Source organism: Lepus europaeus, chromosome 8, assembly GCF_033115175.1.
Source record: "Lepus europaeus isolate LE1 chromosome 8, mLepTim1.pri, whole genome shotgun sequence".
In the NCBI taxonomy this organism is placed as follows: domain Eukaryota; kingdom Metazoa; phylum Chordata; class Mammalia; order Lagomorpha; family Leporidae; genus Lepus; species Lepus europaeus.
This window is the reverse complement of record NC_084834.1, coordinates 88,897,299-88,923,104: the sequence shown is the minus strand read 5'-3', so window position 1 is coordinate 88,923,104 and position 25,806 is coordinate 88,897,299. Positions and strand designations below refer to the sequence as shown.

The 25,806-nt window shown below is 49.3% G+C and overlaps 1 protein-coding gene across 5 annotated transcripts in view; it reads right to left on the bottom strand.

Moving 5' to 3' along the window:
- Positions 1–79: 79 nt before the first annotated feature.
- The window catches only part of FAM13A (family with sequence similarity 13 member A), a 359,592-nt gene continuing 333,865 nt past the window's right edge, over positions 80–25,806 (bottom strand). For 4 of the 5 annotated variants that reach the window (XM_062199865.1, XM_062199863.1, XM_062199867.1 and 1 more), the window contains 10 exons: positions 21,728–21,941; positions 21,143–21,281; positions 20,387–20,468; positions 19,403–19,623; positions 18,797–18,880; positions 11,928–12,023; positions 10,337–10,420; positions 6,228–6,424; positions 5,348–5,449; positions 80–2,401 (listed from right to left, as the gene is read on the bottom strand). In XM_062199865.1, coding sequence (XP_062055849.1) covers positions 2,275–2,401; positions 5,348–5,449; positions 6,228–6,424; positions 10,337–10,420; positions 11,928–12,023; positions 18,797–18,880; positions 19,403–19,623; positions 20,387–20,468; positions 21,143–21,281; positions 21,728–21,941 — 1,346 coding nt within the window. In that variant the 3' untranslated portion in view covers positions 80–2,274. The remainder of the gene's footprint in view (positions 2,402–5,347; positions 5,450–6,227; positions 6,425–10,336; positions 10,421–11,927; positions 12,024–18,796; positions 18,881–19,402; positions 19,624–20,386; positions 20,469–21,142; positions 21,282–21,727; positions 21,942–25,806) is intronic. The other variant, XM_062199866.1, reaches the window with a different exon arrangement.

Sequence of the window (25,806 nt, the reverse complement as noted above, 5' to 3'; positions counted from 1 at the left end):
CTGAATAGGGGCTCCACACCATCAAGACTAAGGGTTAGAGATTGCAAAGGAAAACGGAACATGCTGTACACAGCTCAGCTCACTGTAACTGGTGCTTGCTTTTATTGAATCATACAAATTTGAATGGGGATTCCTGAATATATACTTAGGTAAGTTAATTTTGGCAGCAACAACAGATTTCAAAACACTTAGTAGCTTCTCATTTATATACAGCTTTTACAACAAACAGTGTAGCATGTTTTTTCAAAACCATACTCTTAAAACTGATGTGCTTTCAAAGTTAACTGGTAATGATTTCTATCCTAGCTTATTTAAGAGAATTACTGTAGAAGGATGGATGACATGGATTTCTCTTAAAAATACAATTTTTGGTCATGTGAATGATTCATGTTTAGATTTCAAAAATAGAAGACATCCTAAAGTGCATCATTTTATTTATAATAGAATTCCTTGAAATTATAGCGATCTGCAATGTAAACAAAGAATACCAAACTATTTTCATATACATTTATGTTTGAAGGTTACGTACCGTCTTTAAGTGTGTGGGTTGAAACCAGGGCACTTCCAACATATAGCTTATGCTTCTTTCTTGATTTATTTATTTGAAAGGCAGAGTGAGAAGAGGGAGAGACAGGGCTTCCATCGCTGGCTCACTCCCCAACTGCCTGCAACAGCTGGGGCTAGGCTAGGTCAAAGCCAGAAAGTACAGTTGGGTCTCCCATGTGGGTGGCAAGAACCCATACCTGGGTCATTATCAGCTGCCTGCCAGGTGCATTTGCAGAAGTGGGATCAGAAGCGCAGCAGCCAGGACTTGAACCAGGTACTCTGACATGGGATACAAGCATCTCAAGCAGCAGCTTAACTGACCGCGGCACTTCGCTGCCCCCATCTGGTCAGTGTTGAGAGCAAACCTAAAGGCTTGGTTTTCCCCCACAGCCTATTACACACTTTTCAATAGACGGAGGAGAACCGTCACCTCACATGAGCACTGAAAAATGGGGCTACACATCTAGTCTCAGCAGGCGCTCATGATCCGTTTTTAAAACCTGACAACTGGCTTACGTTCTGTCTTCCTTTCATGAGAACAAAACTGTACCCTTTAAGAAGGCAACTCTGCAAACGTATAGGAGGGCCTGCACACCCAGGCTCCCCCGCGGCACTCTGCAGAAGGCACGGCCCGCTGACGCACCATCTCGCCGCGGCTGGCAGAGCAGATGCCTGGGCTGCACTTCGGCCGGCCCTGAACCCCCTTCGCTCAGGGCAGACAGGCAAGATCACAAAGTGACGTCAAGCACACTGAGGAGATGAGTGATTTAGTGTCTTGGGTTCCCTGGTCCCTGCAAAATGTCTAATATAGACAGCTTTGTGACACGGCCCTTGGAAACATAACTGGCCACACACTTATTTTCTTCTTGTAGTGTGGTTGACGGTCTGCCTTGGGCTGAGCTCTGAGGGCTGTGGCAGTTTGGGGATCTTAGTGCAAGTTTGCTTTTTTGGAAAGTTACCCTCAGGTAGGTCCTCGGGAGGCTGAGAACACAGGCTCCCTCTTTCCCACGATCCTCCACGCAGAGGCTGTTTCTGGCTGGTGCTGCCCCAGCACACCGGCGCCGCCTGCTGTCAGAGTAGGGGAGGGACAGGTGCAGTGAGCGCTCTGCAGAGACTCCCAGCACTCCCCTGAGCCTCTGCTGAGTTAGGGATGGAAGCTTTGGGTCAGCCGTGCAAGGCCTGAAGAAAACCCCTCTCGAGGGGCTCACTGCACCACCCCCTGGGCTGGTGTGGCTACCTGAGAGCTGAAGGGAAAACAGGGCACAGGCGCGCAGGCAGGGCGCGGCTCTGCGGGAAGGTGGCGAGGACAGCCAAGGCAGCAAAGAGGGCTCGGAGGCAGGGCCGCGCCGGCCTGGGTCCCAGGAGAACACGGACCTCTACAGCAAGTCCGCTCCCCAGAGGAGAAGTCCTGAGCTTGTTTTTGTCACAGTTGGACAGAGACTGGTCTCGTGTTTCCCGGCTAGCCAGGGCAGGACACTACATAGTCTGTGTCTGGGAGTTGTGAGCGCTCACGGCAGGTGCTGGGCGGGCCGTCCATGCAGGCGTCATGGCTTTCCCACGGCAAGATCCCTAAGTCAGCCCACGTTGTCGTCTTCCCTGGAGGCGGGTGTTGGAACGGGTACCGGCGCCAGCTGCCCAGAGCAGAAGGGCCCGCGCTGAGGCTGCGTGCAGGGGAACAGGTCCGAGGTCTGCCGGTATCCGCCCAGCTCCCAGTGTCCAGGCTGGAGCTTACATGGACTTGGAATCCGCGTCTCTCTTGCTGATGAGCACCTCCAGGAGCCTCAGCTTTGCCTTGATGTGCTTGTACTCGGTGTATTCTTCCGCCATGGGCATGCGGTCTTCCTTCTGGACGTTTCTAATGGAAACAGAGGAGAGGGGGCTGAGAGCCGTTTTCTGTGTCTCAGAGATGTTCATCACACAAATTGCTGTCACGTGGAGACTTTGCAGTTTATCAACCTGGAGAATCCGTGGCACCTGGCATCTGGCCCGGAGCTGGATTTAGATAAGCAGTGAAAAACACCTCCCCAAGAACGAACCCTGTGACTGAATGTTAGAGTTTATCTGGCATCCTGGAGAATGATAGCTGGACTCAAATGCAGAGTGGTTGTCTCGTGCTACGGGTGAACTCACATTAAGAGTACCCATCCATACATCCTGAGTTTATACTTACTTCTCTTCCACTGTATCTGTCTCCTCTAGCAAACCATTACAGTTCTAATTAGCAACTAGTATATATACAATTTGCAGGTTTTACAAAAACAGCTACTGTTCTGCCACATTATAAAATTGGTTCGGAAGTCCTTACGGTTTGCAGAGTAGTTTTACATGCACGAATGTTCACAGCGAGCTTACTATGGGTGACGCTCTGTGCTAAGTACCTTATAAGCACCATCTCCCATAATTTATACAGCAACTTAATGCCGTGCTATCAGCCACGTTCTATAAACCATGAGTCTGTCCAGGCTCCCTGCTGCTGCACAGCATCAAGTCCCTGTCAAATGCATGTGGCAGATATGCAAACTCCAGGCTTCCTTTTTAAATTATTTTTTTGTAAATATTTGTTTGAAAGGCAGAGTTACAGGGCGGGGTGGGGGGGAGGTGGATACAGAGAACTCTTCTATCCAAATGGCCATGACTTGGCCAGGTTCCTCCAGGTCTCTCCCATGGGTGCAGGGGTCCAAGCACTTGGGCCATCTTCCTCTGCTTTCCCAGGCACATTAGCAGGAAACTGAATTGGAAGTGGAACAGCCGGGACTTGAACCAGCATCCATTTGGGATGCCTGCACTGCAGGTGGCAGCTTTACCCTCTACACCACAGAACAGCCCCCATTTCTAATTGCTAAAGAGCAGCTGTGGCAAGGGGAGTACTGTACAGCTTAATTTGTCAAAAGAACTAAATCTAACCTGACTTTATTCCTGCCTGCCTTGTTCTAGAAAGGGGTTCTAGGTGGCTGCTCAGTAGGGAGCAGAGGCCCAGGACTCAGAACATCAGGCACCAGTTCCAGGTGTGCCCTGTGGGGCTTCACTCTCTTCAGATACTCAACAGTAGAAGCAGGGTTTATGCTAGCCAAAGTTCCTCATGGCTCTAAGCTTTCATGATGGTCCATTTCCATCATTCTACCTTAAACTTGTGCATAATTATATATAGTTCTTCCTGTATAGGATGTCTGTGCATAATTTGACAATAATAGCAAATAAAAAGATAAACCAAAAATATGCTTAGAAAGAAGACTGGAAGGAAATACATCACAACAGTCCTGATGTGTTTTGAGGTATTATTTGGGTAATTATTTGTCTGCACACTTATATGCCCTACATGCCTGCAATGTGCAGAGAATGAAAGGCAAACAAGTGTAAGAAAAACATTATAGGATGGGGCCAGTGTTGTGGCACAGTGGGTTAACGCCCCTGGCCTGAAGTGCCTGCATCCCATATGGGTGCCAGTTCTAGTCCAGGCTGCTCCTCTTCCGATCCAGCTCTCTGCTATGGCCTGGGAAAGCAGTAGAAGATGGCCCAAGTTCTTGGGCCCCTGCACCCGCATGGGAGACCCGGAAGAAGCTCCTGGGTCCTGGCTTCGGATCAGTACAGCTCCGGCCGTTGTAGTCAACTGGGGAGTGAACCAGTAGCTGGAAGACCTCTCTCTCTCTACCTCTCTCTTTTTCAAATAAATCTTTTAAAAAAATTATAGGGCAGATGCAAATCAGAGATCCTAAAAATAAATTTGTATGATAATTGAACTAAACTGGAATACAACATTTTAAATGCCAATGTCAATTCTCATGGTACTTTTAGAAGTATAAAAAGACATTGCAGGAAAACCATACTGTCACAGTTTAAATAATCGGGACTAAAATAAGACCAATTTAAAGTGACAACATCTAATTCCAATGCAAGAGATTCCAGCTGGGGCCAGTGCTATGCTGCAGCAGTTAAGCCGCTGCTTGAGACGCCGGCCTCCCACACTGGAGCGCTGGTTCAAGTCCTGCCTACTCTGCTTCTGATCCAGCTTCCTGCTCGTGAGCCTGGGGAGACAGGAGAGGAGGGCTCAAGTACATAGGCCCTCACCACCTATGTGGGAGACCCGGACTGAATTCCTGGCTTCTTGGCTTTGGCGTGGCCCAGCCTTGGCTGTTGTGGCCATTTGGGGGATAAACCAGCAGAAGGAAGCTCTTGCTCTCTCTGTCTCTCGTTCTCATGCTGTCACTCTGCCTTTCCAATGAATACATATTTAAGGATTCGGCTCTATCTGGGGTTCTACCCTTGGGCTTGTGCTGAGAGGCTGTCTGTGCACAGTCACTTATCAAGAAAAGGCTACTTTTCAGCATAATGTTATATAAGGATGGTTCCATTAGACCTTAAAACTCACTGGAGAAAGGCAATCTGTCAATCAAGCGATCTTACTCATAAATGCTTCCCCTGTATATATATTTCACTCAAACTTGGCCACTATCCCTGTTTTTAAAATGAGCATAAAAATCAGTACGATTTTCTCTCTAGTTTCTTGAGAAAAAACCCTAGCGCTGTCACTGGAAGCCGAGCTGCAGGCTGCTCATTTGAAACGAGAATCTGATGTGACAGCTTAGCTTATAGCCCTTAGCTGAGCCTGCACGGCCTTGGGTGGTGTCCAGGGGGTTCTGCCTCCTGGAGGTCTACACCCACCACATCCTCTCACAGTCAACCTCGCAGCAGCCCCAGGCACGGGCCCAGGGCCAGGTCACGGGGAGGCAGCGGAAGTGTTCCCACCTTTGGGGGCCTTCCCTGGATCTGCCAGTCAGAAGAGAGGGAAGCAGAAATGCACTACCTTCCATTTTGTCGGAAGAAACTGTCTTCAAAATCACGGAGATTCTTTCGAATCCTCTTCTTCTCTTCTCTCATTTCCTGAAGGTGTTCCAAGAGCTCAGGTCTGAGAGCGAGAAAGAAAAAAAAAATTCAAGATTGAATCTGAACCGCAGTAAACGTAATGCACGTACAACTCCACAGGGGGAGCGGGGAAAACAACACCACGCAGAAGCTCTGGGGGGCGCTGTGGGTCAGCAGAAATGGGCCAGCACTAGCTCCAGGAAGCCCAAGCGCGGACAACAGAGCCAGCTCCTGCTACTGCTGGCTCCGCAGGGCTTGCGAAGTCCCATGGCGCTTTGTCATGTTTCTCTTTGAAGGGAAGTAATGACATCTGTGCTCAGTGTGTGTGCAATGATGAGCCGTGCAGAGAGCGCTACCCAGTGCTATTTTCAGAGACCTTCTGGTGGTTTAAGCCAGATCTCAGATGCTGCCTTCAAGTAACATGGGATGAGGCAGATTAAAACACACACACACACATACATGCACACATGCACACGCGCACACACACAAAACCTGAGCCATAATTTTTTTAAAAATCACTGTTCCACCCCAGGTTAAGCCACTTGTGTTTTCTTGATTTCTTTAATTAAAAAGATTGAGACAATATGAAGTAGCTTCAGAAACTTGGTGAAAAAATATTTTGGTACAATTTGAAGTTTATGCATATAAGTGGTCTTTGAAAAGTTTATAGAAAGTGGATTATAAAAATTGTGTGGATTTCAAAATTCTTTTGTACCAGAATAAACTTAACGCTGAATCCATTTTCCAGGAGCATTTTAAAGTGCCCTCGTACTTAAGAATTTTTATTGAAATGTTTCATCACCACCACCACCACCACTTACATTGACGCTGCATGAAGGTTTGAAAACCCTGTGTCCTGGCTGCCTTTGTAGGGTATTTTATCATCCATTGGGGAAATGAACCCGTCGGCGTCATCTTCAAATTGGTCCAGAAAGCAGCGTGCGCTGAAGTCCGTCATCAGCGTGACTGTGAAGTCTGGTGTTGTGTTGTGATCCTCTTCTGACCCCGCCTCTTCTTCCTGCAGGTACACAGCAACCCCAATAAAAAGCTGCTCACTTTTTGGGGGGCTGACTTTTGTTACAAGCATCACTTAACAAAATCATTCAGTGATCCGGATACCACATAATTTTTGCATGTCTACATGCAGCAACACATGGCGATTTATTATGGATATGTGTTGAATATCTGTACAGAATTAAATCACAAACACAGCCACCAAACAGGGAAAACAGACTGGAATAGAAAACTCGTGAAAGAAATGAGAGGGCTGCCCGACTCACAGTTGTCAAGGCTGACGGGAGGAAGGAGTATCCATCATAATGTATATCCCAAATCAAAGGAGCCAACACAATCTAACTATTTCCAGCTCTGTGATAGTGCAAAGCAAAACCCGATGCCAGCCAGTGGTGCTTTAAGGGATTTTACTACTTGTATACTCCAGAGAGTACTTTTGATTAGGCTCTGAATATTTCCCAAAATTGAATACAGCTTTTCTGTTTAAGAGTTGAGAGAAGAACGCATCTGATGGTTGCTCAATGCACAAAAATTTTGAGATCAAAACTTTTATATTCCTGTGACCAGAATAATAAAACTTGAGCTTTTTCAAGGCATTTCCAAGGGTCATGACTATTTTTCAGCATCCAAGATTCTAAGAAAATTAGGATGCACTGTCTTGATGATAATGTAAATGGAAAAATGATGAAGTCCAATCGTGGCAACTTAAGGCTTAGTGAGCCTAGGAAGAAATAATTTGAGAGTCTGAAGGACTTCAAAAGTAGTAATTTGCTGCCAAATTGCACTCAGATCAGAGAGAATATTTATATCTTTAAAAACTGGTGAGAAGTACAGTTTTACTTTACTTATTTGAAAGGCAAAGACAGAGAGACAAATCTATTTGCTCCCCAAAACCTGTAGCAGCTAGGGCTGGGCCAGGCTGACATCAGGAGCTAGGGATTCACTCTAGGTCTCCCACATGGGTAGCAGGGAGTGAACTACTTGAGCCATCACCTGCAGCCTCCCAAGGAAGCTGGAAACGGGGCAGAGCTGAGACTCTGATATGGGATGCAGGCATCCAAAGCAATGTCTTAACCACTGTGCCAAATCCCTGCCCCAAGAATCCGGCGTTATGAACAAGAAGACTTGTAACGGTAGCTGCTGTGGTCAAGACTAGTGGCTGCAGTACTCTGCTCCCCTGGGGGCATCTGGCCATGTCTGGGGAGGCTTGTGGTTGTTGCGCCTGGGGAGGGGGTAGGAGCAGCACACTACTGGCTTGTAGTAGGTGAAGTCCAGCACTGGGCAGCATCCCACAAGGCACAGGACAGCACCCAGTGCAATGAGCTGGCCCCAAATATCAACGATGTTGAAGCTGAGGGGCCTCGCTCTGGCAAAGACAAAAACGTGTTCCTGATACTGTGACAGTGGAACAACATAGGCAGGGACTTGGGAGAACTGAGAGGGCCTCGGACTACTTGTCAGCTCCCTGTCCTGCTTAGATCTTATCTACAGTAATGTCCAGGGCTGCGTATCTGTTTACAGAGGGACACAGGTAAACTGGTGTGTGTGTTTGCCCTAGAGCGAGTAGAATGCTGAAAGATCTGGGATCCATATCATGAAAGCAGTGGTAACCCTGGAGACAAGGTGGGGGCAGTGAGTATGACAGTTGACTGCACTGTATGAAGGGAAGAAACCATGGGTATTGCCATGCTGCTCCAGGGGCCCAAAAAGCCTAGTGGATAGAATACAATACATTGACAACTGCAGACTATATGATTTCTCAATTCTCTACATGCCCTGTGAAATTTTATATTTGAATAATAATGATACTTTGGAATTAAAAATAATTACAGAATCAGTTTTTAGTTGGTAGTGATGCTCAGCCTGCGTAATGAGCAACCTCACCCTCTCACTGCTGAGGACTTTGGAGGCTTGGGGATGGGATGCCTTCTGAGGGGACAGTGTCTCTATTCTGGCCCGGAGGTGTTGGGAGGGATTCCTACACTGGACAGAAGAATTGCCTGGGTGCTCTTCTAGGAGGAAGACCTAGGCTTCAGCACTCGAGTTGGCTCTGGTTCACACACATCTAATTCCCTCCCAAAAGTCCTTCAAGCCAGAGACGAGTTTTAAAGAAGCCACTTAGCTACGGTCTTCTTATCTGCACACACACCAATTTCTACAAGTATCAGAACCACCAGGAATTGATACGGTCCAAAATACAGGTGAATAAGCCTGACCCATTGGGACAAAATGAACCAAAAGATAGTGCTATTTACAAAAGCAATGTAACCATTGTAAAATTATCTGAAATTCTGGCCAGCATGAGGGCCGGGAGGTGAGCCATGGCCAAAATATACTCGTGAGAAACCACAATCTAAAGGGCAGGAATGGGAGGAAGGCCCTCGTTTCAGAACACAGTATTTTCAATGCCTTCAGCAAGGCAGGCAGCGACTAAGTGGCACATTTTCACGTGCTCAAGAACACATTTTTTAACCTAGTAACAGTTCTGTTGCAGGTGCTAAGAGAACTGCTACTTTTCATTCATACAATTGCTCGCATTTCTTAATTATGGTAGCTTAATTCTTATGTGATGTTACCAGCTGGAGATAATCTGTCTCCTTTCAGTAGCATCAAGGCTTTGTGGAAGAAAACAGCTCTAATCTCCAAGACACAATACAGCACACCAGCCCAATTACTCAGGCCCACAGGGACAGCGCTTTGAGAAAACAAGTTCTATGTAAAATAATACGAGGACTGCCCACAGTCATTGCCTAATACCTTCAAACTGGGCCTAGGAAGTATTTCAGATCCCTAATGGGCAGGACAAAGCTTAGAATAAACCACAGAGACGACTCTGCAGTTTGTGGTACCTTAAGGCAAGAAAGCGGAGGCCTTCCCAAGTGGTGTCTCCCAGGAGGAGAGACTCTTCCCCCACCCCTGGTTCTGAAATCATTGTTTCTAGCTGGTGTGAGTGGATAACCACCTGAGGCTTGGAACTGTCACAGAAACAGGACAAGCGAGACTTTTTGTAAGACTCACTTTTGCTTTGGATTTTCTTCCCTCTTTGGACCTAAACAACTGCTAAAAATAGGTTGCTACTTTAAAAAAAAAAAATGGTTGCCTTTTCTTTCTCATCTATAGGGTCCTGGAGCAGGCAGTCCAGTCTGTTCAGCTGTATAGAAATAAAAACATGGAAGAGGCTGATACCAGCGCAGGTCAGCTAGGGGCCCACAGAGACACTGGCCCCTGGGCATAGATTAAAACTCCTGTTCTAGGAAAAGCAGCCACTGAGGACGAGGGTTATCTGTATAAAGTCCACCATGACTGCTGGGGGAAGACCAGGGTCCATGCTGCAGCAACAGCTGGTCACAGAGGATAGACTAAACTGAGTCCTGAGGACCCCGGGGGCCATGGAACAGCAAGAGGAAGGAAGAGCGGTGGAGATCCATCAGCCAACTAAGGTATCTGTCTATAAAGTGACCATCTTTCACCCTGGGTTGTACAGAGCCTTTGCTAATTTGAGTTTTCTAGATTCAGCATATGAAATTGCAAAAAGAAAAGTTGGCCCAATGAGCTAAATTAAGATTTTGGGATATAGAAAATTCATTTCTAATAGGGAAAACAAAACAGAACAAAACAAAAACATAAACAAACAAAACTATGATGGAAGACAAGACAAAATTAAAGTAAAAACAAACCAAACAACAAGCAATGAAGAGAGAGCGTGAGCCTCAGACACCCCGGAGTCTGTCACACAGAGAGAAGAGGACAGTTCAGAGCTGGTTATACGGAGCTTCTGATTTGTGGGGAGTGCTCCCGGAAGCCCTCACCAAAGAGCCCAATCACAACCCTTTGCAATCACAGAGGGGCGGTGGGGAGGGGAGGGAGGAGGGAGGGGGAGGCAGATTTAGCAATCGGTGGGCAGCTGTGTCTTCACCTTTATCTCCTTGAAGAAGGAAGCCGTTTCGCCCTCGATAATTGGCTGCAGCGAAGGGCTTCTCCGCCTGCTGGAGGGGGACCCCTGCGACAGGTGTTGACAAGCAGGTTACATCAGGAAGCCCTTCCCTTGGCCTCAGCACTCTCACCAGCTGCTAACTGTGCCCTAAGCCCCTCCCAGCCAGGCACTCCCGGGACACCTGCGACCACCACAGCAATTCTTTTCCAAACTGCCACTTGGGCCAGCATGTGAGGATGCTGACCATGCACCCAGAGGTCCCAAGGGGAGACACCTGCCTCCTCACCTGCTCTCCTCCCTGGACTGTAACGACTGGAACACCTGACCGGTAATAGACCAAGGAGCGTCAGGTGCACTCCCTAAGTGACATCTGACTGCCTGGCTGTTCATTCACCCCGTGCAAGCACCCTAAGGGGCTCCTCAGCAGACAATGAAAGATCCCTTAACGGGAATCCTTGGATTGGTCAGCTTCATTCATGCCATGGGCAGCTGCCACAAGAGCCGCTTTCTTGCAGTACACCTGTCTGAGGTCTCTGGAACGTCTCTCACTCATGAAAGCTAGCATGCTGGTAAGAGAACTGTGAGGAGCGTACCCCAGGCCCAGCAGTTTCAGGCAGGGTGAGGTAAGAGCAGAAGCTAACACAAACATGCATTCCAACAGCTTCTTCAAAGCCAGGGGGCGGCTGCTGACCCCAAAGCCAAAAAGGCAGCACAGGGGAGGAACACAGGGGCACAGTGAGCCTCCAGAGAAGGCCAGGCACCCCACCCCAGCCACCAGCTGGGGTAGGAACTCCAAGGCTGGGCCCAGGGCGGGGGCAGGCTGGCCAGGGCCCCAAAGGTTGTCCCATGCCTGAGCAGCCCTCCCTTGTCTTAATGGGCCCACAAGGAGCCAAGTGCAAGGGCAGGGCCCTGCAAGGGCAATGCCGCCATCCTCAGCCTCCCTCCCTTTCTTCTGCTCCTCCTTTCTCCCCATGCCAAGAGGAGGGGCCTCTCTCTGAGTCCCTTACAGGATGTGTCCCCAGCTGTGACTCCCAAGGGAGTGAGGCACCCTAGGGACAGAGAGGCAAGGCATCAGCCCAACACACGCCCCAAGGGAAGGCATGGCCAAAGCGTGTCCCCCTAAAGCAGGGGTGGGAAGCTTTTCCCTGCCGAGGGCCATGTGGATGTTTACGACATCCTCCGTGGGCCATACAACATTATCAACTGAAAAATCAGCCTGCTGTACAGTTATTGAATCGAGTCCTGCCTGCAGTTGCCTTGGCAGGGCCAGACCCAATGATTTCTGGAGGCCTTATAGGGCCAGCGGGCTGGATTTTTCCCACCCCTGCCCTAAAGCGGGGGAAAAATCCTGTCCAAAGCTCACTGCTTCAGACTTGCTCAGTTTGGACAAGAGGAGCCTCGGAAGTCTTTGATAAAGCCTCACTCCTCAAGCTACGAGCCCTGGACAGCAAGGGTCGGCTCAACGGTGAGCGCCTAGTCTACTGAGAGGAGGTCAGGCACCTATTAACGTATCCAGGGCTCATTCAAGCAGAAAGAAAGGCACTGTACCAACCACGGAAGGTAGCACACTCACAATGATGGGCACGGCGCTGGCCCGGGACAGGATCTGCTTGACCAGCCGGTACCTGTCATACAGGGGCTTCATGACCTGTCGTTCACTCTTCGTTACCTGCAAAGCAAGAACAGGATGGCTGAGCAGCCTGCTCCTGGCAGTCCCGCCGCCAGCTCTCCGCGCAAGGCTCTCTCTGGATCCTTGCAGTCCCAGCAAAAATACAGATGATGCAACTTCAGTCTTACTAGCCATAGATCACTTATTTCGACTGATAATATTATTCATTCAAGAAACATTGAAAATATCTCCTTCAGTGGCTCATCAGTGGAAACTGTGCCCTCCCACCCCACCCCCATTTTAGCACCATTTGCTCTAAATCAAAGCTATGCGCCTTCTTAGGGCATGCACAGAACTCCAGGTTCTGACTGTTTTTTGGGTCCAGGAGAAGAAAACATGCATTCCTGTTATAACCCTCATTATGCAGTCCTGCCGTCAGTAGCGGTATACTCACGGGTCTTTCTCGCCCATGACGCTGCTGTGTTTTTGCAAACAAGACTCTGGTAAACAGGACATATTCAAGGGACATTTGCTGAGAGAATGCGTGGATTGATTCATCCCTGTATTCCCAGAACCTGGCACCGGGCTCAGAAATGGTAAAGGGTTGGGTCTCCAGGCAGTGGGGAGGAATCTGGCCTGCTCTGATATCCAAAATGCCCCAACCATCTGCTGCTTGTCTTCTCCCCGTCAGCCCTTAAGTTCCAGGAATAAACCAGGCCATCTCCTGGCTCCTTGTCTAATTGCCTCTGTGCCCCTTGCTTCTTGGGCAAGCTCCAGAGCAGGAGCCCCCTCCCTGTGCCACTGCCTTCCAGAACTCCCCCTCCAGCCCATGCTGGGCGCCTTCCTCCTCCTCCTCTCTGTGCCACCTCCCCAGCCTGTAATTTCACAAACACTTGACAGTCTACAGTAACACTGTCCCCGCTATTACATGGTAGCCACTCGGGAATACGACTTTATGTTTTGTATCCTTAGGAACTACGTCAGTGCCTGACATAATGGAATTGCTCCACAAATCTTTTAAAAAATGAATGAATTACATATTTCAAACAGAAATGTGTCTGCCTGGTTCACAGGTCTGGCTGCTCTGCCTCTGGTGAGTGAGACGGGGAACAGGATGAAGTATCTGTTTCGGGTTAGCGTTTGTTTTTTGCACGCTGCTCCCGTTCCGCAGGTGAGAGGGCCAGAGTGTCAGAGGCTGGGAAGGGCAAACAGTAGTAGCTGTGCCCATTTCTCTTCAGGGGCTCCAGATGCAAAGATTACTTTGGATTATGCATAAATGGATTAGCTTTTGTGGACTCCGGTATTTGCCTTGCTCCAAGTGGCCAACAGGAAGTGCACTTGGGAGAAACCTACAAACCAGAGCAGGATACTGCCATCACGCAGAGCCTTTTGCTAGTTTACTTCCTGTCATTAGTGATAATGCTAACCTTGTATTTCTACACAATATGAAATGGGGATGGTCTTGCCTCCGCTATCTACCATACTGACAGTAGGTTTAAAATTGGTATCTCACCAAAAATGACTTCAAAACTGGAAAGAGACTCAGAAGTTATTTTAGCAAAACAACAACAGCTACAAAATCTGAGGAGCCCACATGTGGCACAGCAGGTTAAGCCACAGCCTGTGATGCTCAAGGCAACAGAGACAGGTCAAGAACCCAGGCTGGCCGGCGCCACGGCTCAACAGGCTAATCTTCCGCCTAGCGGCGCCAGCACACTGGGTTCTAGTCCTGGTTGGGGCGCCGGATTCTGTCCCTGTTGCCCCTCTTCCAGGCCAGCTCTCTGCTATGGCCCAGGAGTGCAATGGAGGATGGCCCAAGTGCTTGGGCCCTGCACCCCATGGGAGACCAGGATAAGCACCTGGCTCCTGGCTTCGGATCAGCGCGGTGCGCCGGCCATGGCGGCCATTGGAGGGTGAACCAACGGCAAAGGAAGACCTTTCTCTCTGTCTTTCTCTCTCACTGTCCACTCTGCCTGTCAAAACAAACAAACAAACAAACAAAAAAAAGAACCCAGGCTGACTGCCCTTCAGTTTGGATTCTTCTCATTCACAAATAAGCAGGAAGTGGAGTGAGGCAGGATCCCAACACAAGGAGCTGAGGCAGCTGGGTCAGCTCTCCCTGATAGGAAGCATCTTGCCATCCAGGCTGAGGTCTGTGCTCAGATGGAGCTTACAGAACTCTCTGCTCCTGAGCAGCCACTAAAAGCCTGCAAAATCAGGCTGCGGACAGATGAGAAGCTATGCTGCCTCCCAATCTCGCAAGCAAAACAAAGAGGTTTGGCTTTGTGTGAGCCCTAAAGCTGCTAGCAGAGGACCAAATGAGATGATTCCAACAACTGTTGCAGGCTTAGCCCATTCACCTGGAAAATGGTCACTCTCTCTTCTTCCTATCACAGTAAACTGTCTGTGCACAGATCAGAAAATTCACAACTTTGAACAAAGGCAGAGTGTGGCTGCCTGGCTTGGACATTTGCATTGCAGTGTGACCCGAGCTATGCTCAGTGCCTGTCAGTCACCCAGGTTTGGGAGCACGAGGTTAAAGTACACCATGAGGCGGAGACACAAGAGCCCAGTGGCTCCAATCGCATGGCTGTTTTGGCTGCTTTGCACTGGCTGTCAGAGGAGGAGAGGATTCAGAAGGTGTCTTGGAGAGCGGCAATTCCTCACTGCACTTCTGTGACACAGCCTTCCTGAGATGCTTAGGTGTTAGAAAGAACACATACTGATAGAAATGAAAAGGGAATTATGGGGGCGGCATTGTGGAGCAGCGGGGTAAGCCGATGCCTGAAATGATGGCATCCCACATACAAGTGCAGGTTCGAGTCCCGGCTGCACCACTTTGGATCTGGCTCCCTGATAATGCCCCTGGGAAAGCAGCAGGCAATGTCCCAGGAGCTTGGGCCCCTGCACCCACATGGGAGACCCGGATGGAGTTCCAGGATCTTGGCTTCAGCCTGGCCCAGCCCTAGCCATTTGGGGAGTAAACCAGAAGATAGAAGATCTCCCCCCTCACCCGTCATTCTGCCTTTCAAATAAATAAAGAAATCTTTTTTTTAAAGGAATATGTTTCCACGTGTAAATGAGTGTTTTGGGTGTTCACACACATGTCAGTCTGCAGACAGCTTTGCTAAGCAGTGTATGACCCACCATGCTGGCCTGGGTTAGGTAGCATCTTTTACCATCCATCTGCAGAAACTCAAGTTTTGAGGCCCTGCTTTGGGAAGAGCATTGAGGCTGGGAGTGAGAGTTGAGCTCTCAAAGTGCTCGTGTTTCTTTTCTAAGAATACTCTTGCCTCAGGGCTGGCCAGGGTAGCACCACAGGTCTGTGAATTAAAAATTTGCTCTCTGATTTTCCGACTGGCCAGACAGCAAAGGAACTCTGCTTTTCCTGGGGTTGGAGGAGGATCATGTCCCAGCGAGAGGCAGAGTCTGGCCTCGGAGCAGAAAGAAGAGAAACTCAGATTTCCTAGAGCATTTGCTCCCTGCCCCGGCAGACGCCATGGTCTAGTCCCACCTGGACAGATGATGAAAGACAAGGGAATACTAAGGCAGGGCAGCACCTAACATTTCGTGTTCATGGCAAACGTGCGTGCTTTCTCCTGATTTATCATTCAACCAGAGGCCAGCTGCAGAGAGAACGCGTAATTGTAGCAAAAGGGAAAGCTATCATCTTCTGGGCAGCCCCCCACGCCGCCCTGCCCGGCTCCCTCAGTGCCAGACATCCTACACGTAAATACATACTTGGATGCAGAAACGCCTCTGTGTGTGTCTGCAATGACACTGCATCTCCATGACAACCATGACAGCGATCTATCACAGCAACAAAACACGGCGATGCCCTAAGTAGCCAGATGCCACAGAGCTAATCTTGGTGGGGCTGGGCTCTTTCTATGGATTTTGCTGTCTCATTTATTTGGGAGACACAGCCAGCCAGCCAGCCAGGGGTCTCATGTCTGTTGGTTCACTCCTAAAATGCCTCAACAGCCAGGGCTGGGACAGGCCAAGGCCAGGAGCTGGGAACTCAAACCCGGGACTCCCATGTGAGTGGCAGTGACCTACACACTTGAGCTGTCACCTGCTTCCTCTCAGGGTGCACTTTGGAATGAGGATCGGAGCCAGGACTGGATTCCAGGGGTACCATTATGGGGATAAGGGTAGCCCAAGCAGCATCTTTCTCTTTGAAATTTTATTTATTTATTATTTATTTGAAAGCGTGACAGAGAAAGGAGGAGACCTTCCTTCTACTGGTTCACACACTAAATGCCTGCACTAAAGCTAGAATTGGCCAAGGCTGAATATAAGAGCCAGAAACTCAATCCGGCTCACCCATGTGTCAAGTATTGCCCACCCCTGGGCTGAGTTCTGATCCAGGTGTGCCGATTCTAAGGCTCACAACGGCTGCCTACCATCTGTCTTGCAGAATGAGACAATCTGCCCAACTGCGAGCAACCAACTCAACTGGCTGCAGGTTAAGTCTCTCTCTTCAGGGCAGCTGTATGTTCTTGGGCAAGGGAGTCCTTAAACGAGCCTATCAAAGCCACAGCCCAAATCCATATGATGAAAAGAAGGGATGTTAAGAAGAACACATGACTCCCGCTTCCTCCTGCCCCAGGGCCCTGAGCAGGTCCACAGGGTTCTCAGTGTGCAAGCGTGATGGGGATTCTCTCTGTGCAAAGGAGGTCAGCTCTGCCTCTGCAGCTTCTGAGCCCTCCAGGAGAGACGGACAAAGTTGCACAACATATTTGAGCACCAGAGCATTTACTGTTTGGTTCAGTGCCTTTGCAAATCTGAGACAAAACTTGGCAGAAACATGAATGTCATCCCAGAGAGTCAGTATTTTTCCACTACAGGGCTAGACCAGCAAAACTAATCAGTAGTAGCAGCAGGAACATTTGAAAAACAATTTAACCAGGGGCTGGGGTTGTGTGGTGCGGTGGGTTAAGCTGCCACCTGTGATGCCAGTATCCCATATCGGAGTACTAGTTTGAGTCCTGCCTGCTTCCGATCCATAGCCTTGCTAATGGTTCAAGTACTCTGGACCCTGCACCTACCTGGCAGGCCCAGATGGAGCTCCTGGCTCCTGGCTTTAGTCTGGCCCAGCCACGGCCACTGGGGAGTGAACCAACAGATAGGAGAGATCTCTTTCTCTCCCCCTGTTGCTACCTTTCAAATTAATGAATAAATTAAACTTGTTAAATTCAGAACCAGTGCAATGGAAGACTCACTCCACAGAAAGCTGCTGGGCACAGGTTTGTGTCATGTCTTGTGCCCAAAACTGTTGCCCTCACGATCTAGAGTGTGCTGAAGCATTCTGCAAGCATCTTCATTTAGAAAGAGTAAATGTTAGAGGAAAAGGCCATATTCATTTTCTAGTTATGGCTGAGGCTAAAAAAAGAGCCCTCAGCTTTTTGCCTATATAAAAGTCCATCTGTGAACATAAACTTCATCCTTCCTATGTCTGCTTTTAAGAACTTGTTTCAGGGGCTGGCATTGTGGTGCAGTGGGTTAACTGCCACCTGGGATACTGGCATCCCTTATGAACACCAGTTGGAGTCCCAGCTGCTCTGCTTCTGATCCAGCTCCTTGCTAATATGCCTGGGAAAAAATAGTGGAAGATGGCCCAAGTGTTTGAGCCCCTGCCACCCGTGTAGGAGACCCAGATGGAGTTCCAGGCTCCTGCCTTTGGCCTGGCCCAAACCTGGCTGTTGTAGCCATTTGGGGAATGAACCAGCAGTGAGAATTCTCTCTCTCTCTCTCTCTCTCTCTCTCTCTCTCTCTCTGTGTGTGTGTGTGTGTGTGTGTCTTCCCCTCTCTCTCTGTAACTCTGCCTGTCTAATAAATAAATTTTTTTTTAAAAAACAGAATTTGCTGGGCAGGTGTTGTGGCACAGCTGGTTAAGCCACTACTTGGGTGCACCAGTCTCAGCTGCTTCCAATCCAGCTTCCCGCTAATATCCTGGGAGGCAGTGCTTGATGGCTTGATTGCTTGGTTCCTGCCACTCCTATGGAAGGCCTGCATGGACTTCCTGACTCCTGGGTTTGGCCTGGTCCAGCCCTTGCTGTCGCAAGCATTTGGGTAGTGGAAGAGCAGATGGAAGTCTGAACTCTCTTGTTTGTTTGCTCGCTCTCTCCTCCTGTCTTTCTCTGTTGCTTGGTCTTTCAAGTCAATGAAAATAAATAAACAAAAAAGAATGTTTCACTGAGTTCTTGACAGATATTCTGAACAGAGGAAATTAAGAGTAAGCGACGAGAGGACGTCTGATTACAGATTCCTCCTAAACAAGAGTGACAGCCCATCAGGCCCGTCTCCCCCGCAGCTACCAGCAGACGTTCAATAGACGCTCGCTGGAGCACCAGCCATCCATCCGCTTCCCGACATCAGGAAAAGCAGAGGCGTGCATTACATTCCTTACACTTTCGATTCTGAATGGCAGCTGCAACTGCTTTCTAGACAAATACTGTTTGCAGCGATACTGCAGAGAGAGAGGACGTGGGAGCAGACCACTGTAGCTTACCACCTGCATTTTATGGATGAGTTCATGGGCCAGGTGAGCCTCCTCCCTCCGGGGCTCTGCCTCTGGAAGCGACTAACGGTGACCTGCAGAATAACCTCTGTTGGACCTTGGTTAAGTTCAATGCCTCCTAGATAATGGCACACTCTTGGGCGAAGCCTTCACAAAGCTTAGTAACGGTGTAAACAGACAGTAACTCCCCTTATTCAAAAAGTGAAGGGAGCAGACATGAGCAAACCCCTCTACAAGATGCTGAACACAAAAGATCCCTTCCCAAAGCCAGGGAGTTGCCCCCACCCCCAGAACTGAGGACGTTACATACCGGCCGCCCGTGGATGCTCTCATAATGTAAGAGGGCTTTCTGCAGGGCCACTTTCTCGTTAGCAATCTGTTCTTTGGTCATATCCTGTGCAAACATAGGGGAAAAGCCTCTGTGAGCATTCCAGCAAGGTGAAGAAGAATCCTGGGGCAGCAGCTCTCGCCAGCCCTAGCTAAGCTCACTCAGGAGCGAGCCAGTCCAGACCCCTCGCTGGGGACACGGCCCAGCCTCACCAGCAGCTCCCTGTGACCCTCTGGGAGTGGCAAAGGCAAGGTGACCACTGCAGTAAGCAGGGCTGGGAGGCACATGGGCTTAGCTTAACGAACCAGGCCCCGAAGGTCTAGAACCTTCTATTCCAGAGCATCACCAAAGCAGCCATTCACCTAAACAAGCTCACTCTACAAGGTTCACGGTAGAGTTCTCTGCTTGCCATCTGTAGCAAAGCCCAAAGTGCCCAGATCGAAATGCTCAGGAGTGGTTCTGTCTGCCCCCAGGCACGCATGTATACATGGTGCAGAAGGCGCCACGCTCCCCATCGCGGTCTCTGTGGTGCACCCCACGCGCCACCATGCTGACTGCCGTGGCCCTGCGCCTCACAGGAGCACCCACCTTGATGTCCTCAGGGCGGCCGGCCTCCGCCCGCTTCTCCTGGAGCTTCCTCTGGATGGATTCCAGAGTGACTTCCACGCTCGGCCTGACCGCTTTCTCTACCAGCTCTGGCTTCTTCCCGTCTTCTCGCTCGAGCTGGGACCCGAAGCTCTTGGGGAGCGTGTTGCTTCGCTGCCGCGTGCGGGGGGCCAGGGCCTCTTCAGAGATCTTTAGTTTTGACTCTAGTTGAGAAGATTTGGGGATAGGGCTGAGAACTGTCACCTGCTGGGCCCAACTCGGTTTTCAGTGGTGACAATATCTCTTAGGTAGGTCTTTTTTTTTTTTTTTTCTTCTCCCAGAGAGGATCTAACTATGATATCAGTGGAAATCCCTGGGACCATCTGAATGTCTTCCTGGATGGCCTGGAACGTTTGCCTAGCCCATATTCCTGAGAAAGTTGTATCGATAACACCTACGATTCTACCACATCAGCCTGGGTGTTCCCAGAATGTGGCCGATGCTGTTCTACATGTCCTGTTCAAAGGTATCAATTGGCCCAACTGCCGGCCAACACGTCCCTCCTGGTGAAATCACTTTCTCTTTGTATTCTATGTAGAGGTTTCTAGGACTCTGTGTCTTTAAGACAGCAAGTTCTCTGAGGGACAGGGGCCTAACCCTTTCCAGATGTATCTCCATGTCTGTGTGTCTTCTAACCCCACAGCAAATGGAGCCTGGGATTAAACAGGTGCTCCAGCTACACGGAAGCATTGGCTTGAAACCCTCCTCTCCTTTTGTTAGTGATTTCGGGCAATGAAGAAGTGCAGGAGAATTTGCAGTGTAGCTGAGCCCATGGTGCTGTGCCTCCTGAGCCCATGAGACGATTTGGGGAGGCATCCTGCAGGAACCCAGGGTACCCAAGCAGTGGCACCCAGCACAGGGGGTGGTGGTGGGACCTGAACTGGGTCTGTTGTGACCACTTCTCCTCAGCTCCAGAAATTCACCCACCTTTAAGCTGTTTCCGGAATTTGGCAAGGTCATTTGTCCATTTCAGAACCTCCGGGTTGGCTGCCTTGTCGCTGTGGGAGGGCTGCGGAGAGGAATCCACGGTGAGTGCACTGGACCACTTGATGATCACTTTTATGTCAAACAGGAAGGGAAAGTGGAGCTCCACCAGGAGTCAGAGTGAACTTTGCAAGTGTAATTCCATCATCCTTTTTTTTTTTTTTTTTTTTTTTAATGCTCTCCAAGTATACATCAGAGACAAAATGCTACATCTTTAAGATCATGGACTTCTGGGAGGCCTTGTACTGCCTTTCATCAGTTGTGGATTAAACTCATAAAGCCAACAAGAGTAGAAAACAGAGGACCAGGGGATGGTCCGTGCTACAGCCACTATGAAAAATGCTCTCTGGGCACTGCTGTGGGAAAAAGTTAAGGGCAGGGCTGAGAGCAGAACAAGCTGGTGACATTTGGGAATTCAGTGTAACCAAACATGATTTTATTTAATGATTTTTCCCATTCCTGCTCACTGATAAATTTACAAAATGCAGACTTTAGCTTCCAAGTTGTCTGCACAGATACACTTGTGCAAGGAAAGTGGTGACAGGTGCCAGTCGGGGTTGATCAAGGTTTACTGACCCACTGCTATTGCGCTGCTGAGATTCCCTAGCGAGCTCTCCTTCCCTTGGACCCCTGCTCTGAGCTGGGAGACGCTGGCACGGCAGGGGAAGGCGAGACGAAGACAGCCTGAGGGACACTTACCCTGTACTTCCGCTCCTCTTCAAAGCGGTCCTCAAACTTGCGGATCTTCTTCTTCAGGCTCTGAATCCTCCGTGTGAGCTGGGCAGGTGTCAGGTCCTCTTGCTCGTCCTCACAGGAGCCCAGAGAGGAGCTGCGGCGCCTGGGAGGGACACGGCTTGGGTCACTTTCCCCAGGAGAGGACGCTGACTGCTGCGGGGGGCTTTGGGGGCGTGCTGAGTGCGGAGTGGCAGGAGGAGGAGAGGCTGGGGAGCCTCCCTCCCCTCGAGTACGAGAAAGCTGATGGACTTGTCTAGGGACTGGAGCTCTGTAGCAAGTGGGCCAAACTCCTCTGGGACTGAAATGTTTGCCGTGAGTCTAAGAGTTAAATCTGACAGAGCGTCTTGGGAAAGCAGTGCCATTGGAAACTCACTAGGTTCGGGCCACCGTTCAACTGGAAAGTACAACAGGGCCAGTGTCCAGGAGGATGGACTTCACACACAAGTCCCTGCGCCGGGGCCTAACTGAATTTCGGAAAAGGTGCTACTAGCCATCAGCGCCATTCCTATCTATCCTGGCTCATGTCTTCAGCAACACGGACAAACGTACCTCATGAAAGAATGGGAGTTGGGGGGAGAAGGAGGCACTTCCGTGTCATCCAGGTACTGCCTGCTCTGCCCGTAGGCGTAGAAGCGAGGGGACAGCATGGGGTCGCTGTCTTCATCCAGCAGCTGGCGAATCAGGCGCCCGGCCTGTGGGGAGAGGCGGGCCTCGTCAGAGTCCACGCTCTCCCGCTGCCAGGAGGATAAAGTAGGGATGGGTTCTGGAAAATAAGGGTGGGAAGAGGTCAGGGTGTTCTGAAAGGCACGACGGTGTCCCGAGTGCTTCGGGAAGCTGCCCACTGATGGTTCTGAAGCGGGCCGGAGGTCACCAGGGTGGCTCACAGCCACGGCCAACCCTCCATCTGCCTTTTCACTGGAGAACCTGCCTGGGCTGCGGAGGCCATCCGCGCCCGCCTCCTCCGCCTGCAGCAGGCGAGGGGCCATGACGGGAGGGGCCCGCCCCGGAGGAAGGTCTTTGGCTCTGCGGCTGTCCCTCCATCGCGGGAACACCCAAGGGATCCGGCTAGGAATCACATGAGCCCTGCGAGAGCCTGTTTGTTTAGGACCTATTGACGAATGTTTAGGTGGCTCAGTCTAAGCCGTTTCGGGTGCTTCTGCTTAGTGGGTTGGGATTAGCACATTTATGCTTTGCTATTGAAAGTTAGAGGTGGCATTTGGCTTGGCAGTTAAGCCAACTGCACCTCAAACCTAGGGTGCTGTGAAATACATGCAGAAATTTCAAGTGAAGGAAACAGCTTACAAAAGACCACCCATAAACATTATTTTAGATAATTTGTAAGAAAAACAAAAGCACTCACAAAATCCTGCTCTGGCATTTTGGGAAGCAAAAGGTAATATTTATTTATTTTCACTGCAAGCTCACCTCAATATAGTCCTGTCCTTGTTGGAAAAAAAAAAATCGTATCTAAAAGATTTTAAAGCTAGATCCCAGGGGCTGGCTTTGTGGTACAACAGGTTAACCTGCTGCTGGGGACAGTGGCATCCCACATGAGAATGTCAGTTTTAGTCTGTCTACTCCGCTTCTGCTACAGCCTTCTGGTCATGTGACTGGGAGGCAGTAGATGATGTCTCAAGTACTCAGGGGCCTGCCACTCATCTGGGCGACGTGGATGGAGGTCCTGGTTCCTGGCCTTGGTCTGGCCCAGGCCTGGCAGTTGCAGCCATTTGGAGAGTGAACCAGCAGAGGGAAGGTCGGTCAGTCTCTCTCTCTCCCATTCAAATAAATGAATAATCTTTAAAAAACAATAAGTCTCAGATGATACTAGGATATTTCATTTGTAACACTCTGCCTTAAACAAGTTATGCTTTTAATGCACCTGTGGGTTACCATGGTTTACAGAAGGCTGGAATGTGGCCATGACCTTAAATTATGGGATTTCTGAAAATTAATGAAATATTTTTTCCTTCAAATATAAAACTGTAAAAATGTGCACAATTATCTTAAATAAGTGCTTGTCTAGCATCTTGTCTAAAGGACCAAATGGCAATCATGGAATGTTAGGGCTGGTGTTTACTTCATGCATCCTCTCGGCTAATGCTCTCTTGACCCTGCCTGCAGGTTGGTTTTACCCAGGGAGATGTAAATAACTACTAACACACAGGTCCCTCCAACGCCCAATTAAACAGAGTATTTAGGAGAGGGCCCAGGTATGCTCCTGCCCCCATTTTTAAAAGTGGTCCAAGTAATTTCAGTGGGCAGCCAGGTGAGAGAACCACTGGTCCAACCCAACAGACTATAGACAAGGAAACTGAAACCTAAAGGAATTAAGAGCAAAACGCTCAGCAATGGCCAGAGCGGGAACTAGAAGTCTGCTGACTTCCAGATTCATGCTTCAGCCGAGAACATGCCCAGTGCTTCCCTACACAGGTGAATGTCAGCGTCTGCTGAAGACCTCGCGGTGTAATAGAGAAGACACATTAATTTGAAAAACAACATAGGGGCTGGCACTGTGGTGCAGTTGGTTAAGCCACTGCTTGCAATGCTGGCCTCCCACAAGAGTGCCGGTTTGAGTCCCAGATGCTCTGGTTCTGATCCGACTCTCTGCTAATGCTTCCAGGAAGGCAGTGGAAGATGGTCCAAGTCCATGGGCCCCTGCCATCCATGGGGGAGACCCGGATGGAGTTCCAGGCTCCTGTGCCTGAGCCATTGTGGCCGTTTAGGAGTGAGCCAGTGGATGGAAAATCTTTTCCTCTCTCTCTGATACATTCACATAAATAATCTTTTTAAAAAAATATAACCTCATATGGAACGCTTATAGGTTCCCCAAATTTAAGGAGAACCAATATATCTGGGAACACGGATGATAATATAAATATCTGGAAAAACACAAGCAGTGCCAAAGACAGATTCTTGTGCACTCAGGCTCAAAGAGCCCAGGAAAATGCATTGGTGGCTGAACTCAGCCATAGCCAGCGCCCAGCAGGGGAGGCGCCACCAGGTGTCCCGACACTGCTGGTCTGCTCACCCAAGCCGAGTGGCAGCTCAGCACTGCCAACCCGAGGAAGAAAAAGCAGACTGAGGGGTGAGGTGAGAAGAGGGTGAGTGGAAAGTAATGGACAATTCAGCGCTAAATAGCAGAAAATGCAAGCATTCAACTGACACAAGCACAGCTCCTATTTCAGGGTATTTCATCAGACAGCGGCCATGGCGGGAGGGACTAAAATTCCCCAAGCAGTACAGGAAGGTACTGCGGCAGGCTGCAACCTCACTTCAAAGGAGCAAAACAAGCAGGGGGAGGGGCCGGAGGGTTCCCTGGGGACAGAGGGCCTAGCCAAACAGAGTCTGATGTTGATGCTCAGTTGGACACTGCTACTCATCAAAACAGCAGGTGAGAAGGTGTTTCCTTAGGTCCTGTGGCCCCCTGGATTTGTCTGACTGTAGCACAATCTCTCTCCAGAAATGTGACTACAAATCTTTGAAGTGTCAGCCATGTGGACACTACGTTTTGCAAAAAAGAGGGTGCGCCTGTGTCCACCAATCAAACATGTCTCGAATAAAAGATGGGCTGTTATCGTGAATTCACTAGAAGACGTTGATAAATTGTCATCTTGAATTCGCTATAAAACACTAATCATGGAACTGAATTTTGACTGTTTGATGCTCTGTGGGTAACACAGCATCATTCATCTGGGTTCTTGTTTGCTAACACAGCTTTACGTTATGGCTCTATTCTTTTTTTAAAAAAAAAATTAAAAATATTTTATTTGTTTGCAAGCTGTACAGAGAGCAAGAAGAAGAGAGAGATCTTCTATCTGCTGGTTTGCCCTCCGCCCCCAATATCTATAATAGAAGAGGCTGAAGTGAGGAGCCTGGAACTCCACGGTTGCAGGGACTCAAGTACTTGAGCCATCACCGCCACCTCCCAGGGTGTACATTAGCAGGAAGGTAGAGCACAGAGGTGGGCCTTGAAGCCAGGGATATCTAAGTGGGATGCGGGCATCTTAACCACTGGGCAAAATGGCCACCCCTGTGGCTCCATTCTTGACCAATCTCTTAGCTGTCAGGAAGATCAAGTGTGTCCTATTCCTAGTGTCTGCAGGGGTAAGTGGGAAACACACAGCTGAAGAAAGTCCAGCTTATGGGAGGCACGGCCTCTAAAGCACTTAGTGAGGGTAAATGAATGGCTTACTTCAAAATGAGGAATGCAAAGCTATGCCGGAGGTCACCTTTAACACAAAGGAAGAGCAGTGTTTCTTCACCAGCCTGCATACAGCACAGAAGAGACACTCTCGCCGGCATAACGTGAAATCTTTACATGAGTTCTCTCATTTTCCTCTCCTCCCTGTTATTCTACAGTCTTATACTTTAAGACTCCTATTGAAGAGTTACAAGAGGACATGCTATAATAGCTCAATAAAACTCAATCAACAAAACCAACTATTCCTGTGTTTTAGTTTGCAATGATCCACAAATACAGTCATCTCAACATCTGACAGTTTGTACCCTTGTAGAAAAGGTAAATGAAATTAAGTAAGAACAATGTAGTGCATAATATGTCCAATTGCATGAGCTTCTTAGAGAACTAGTTTTGGGAGGATATATCCACAGAACATTTCCAATTGCTA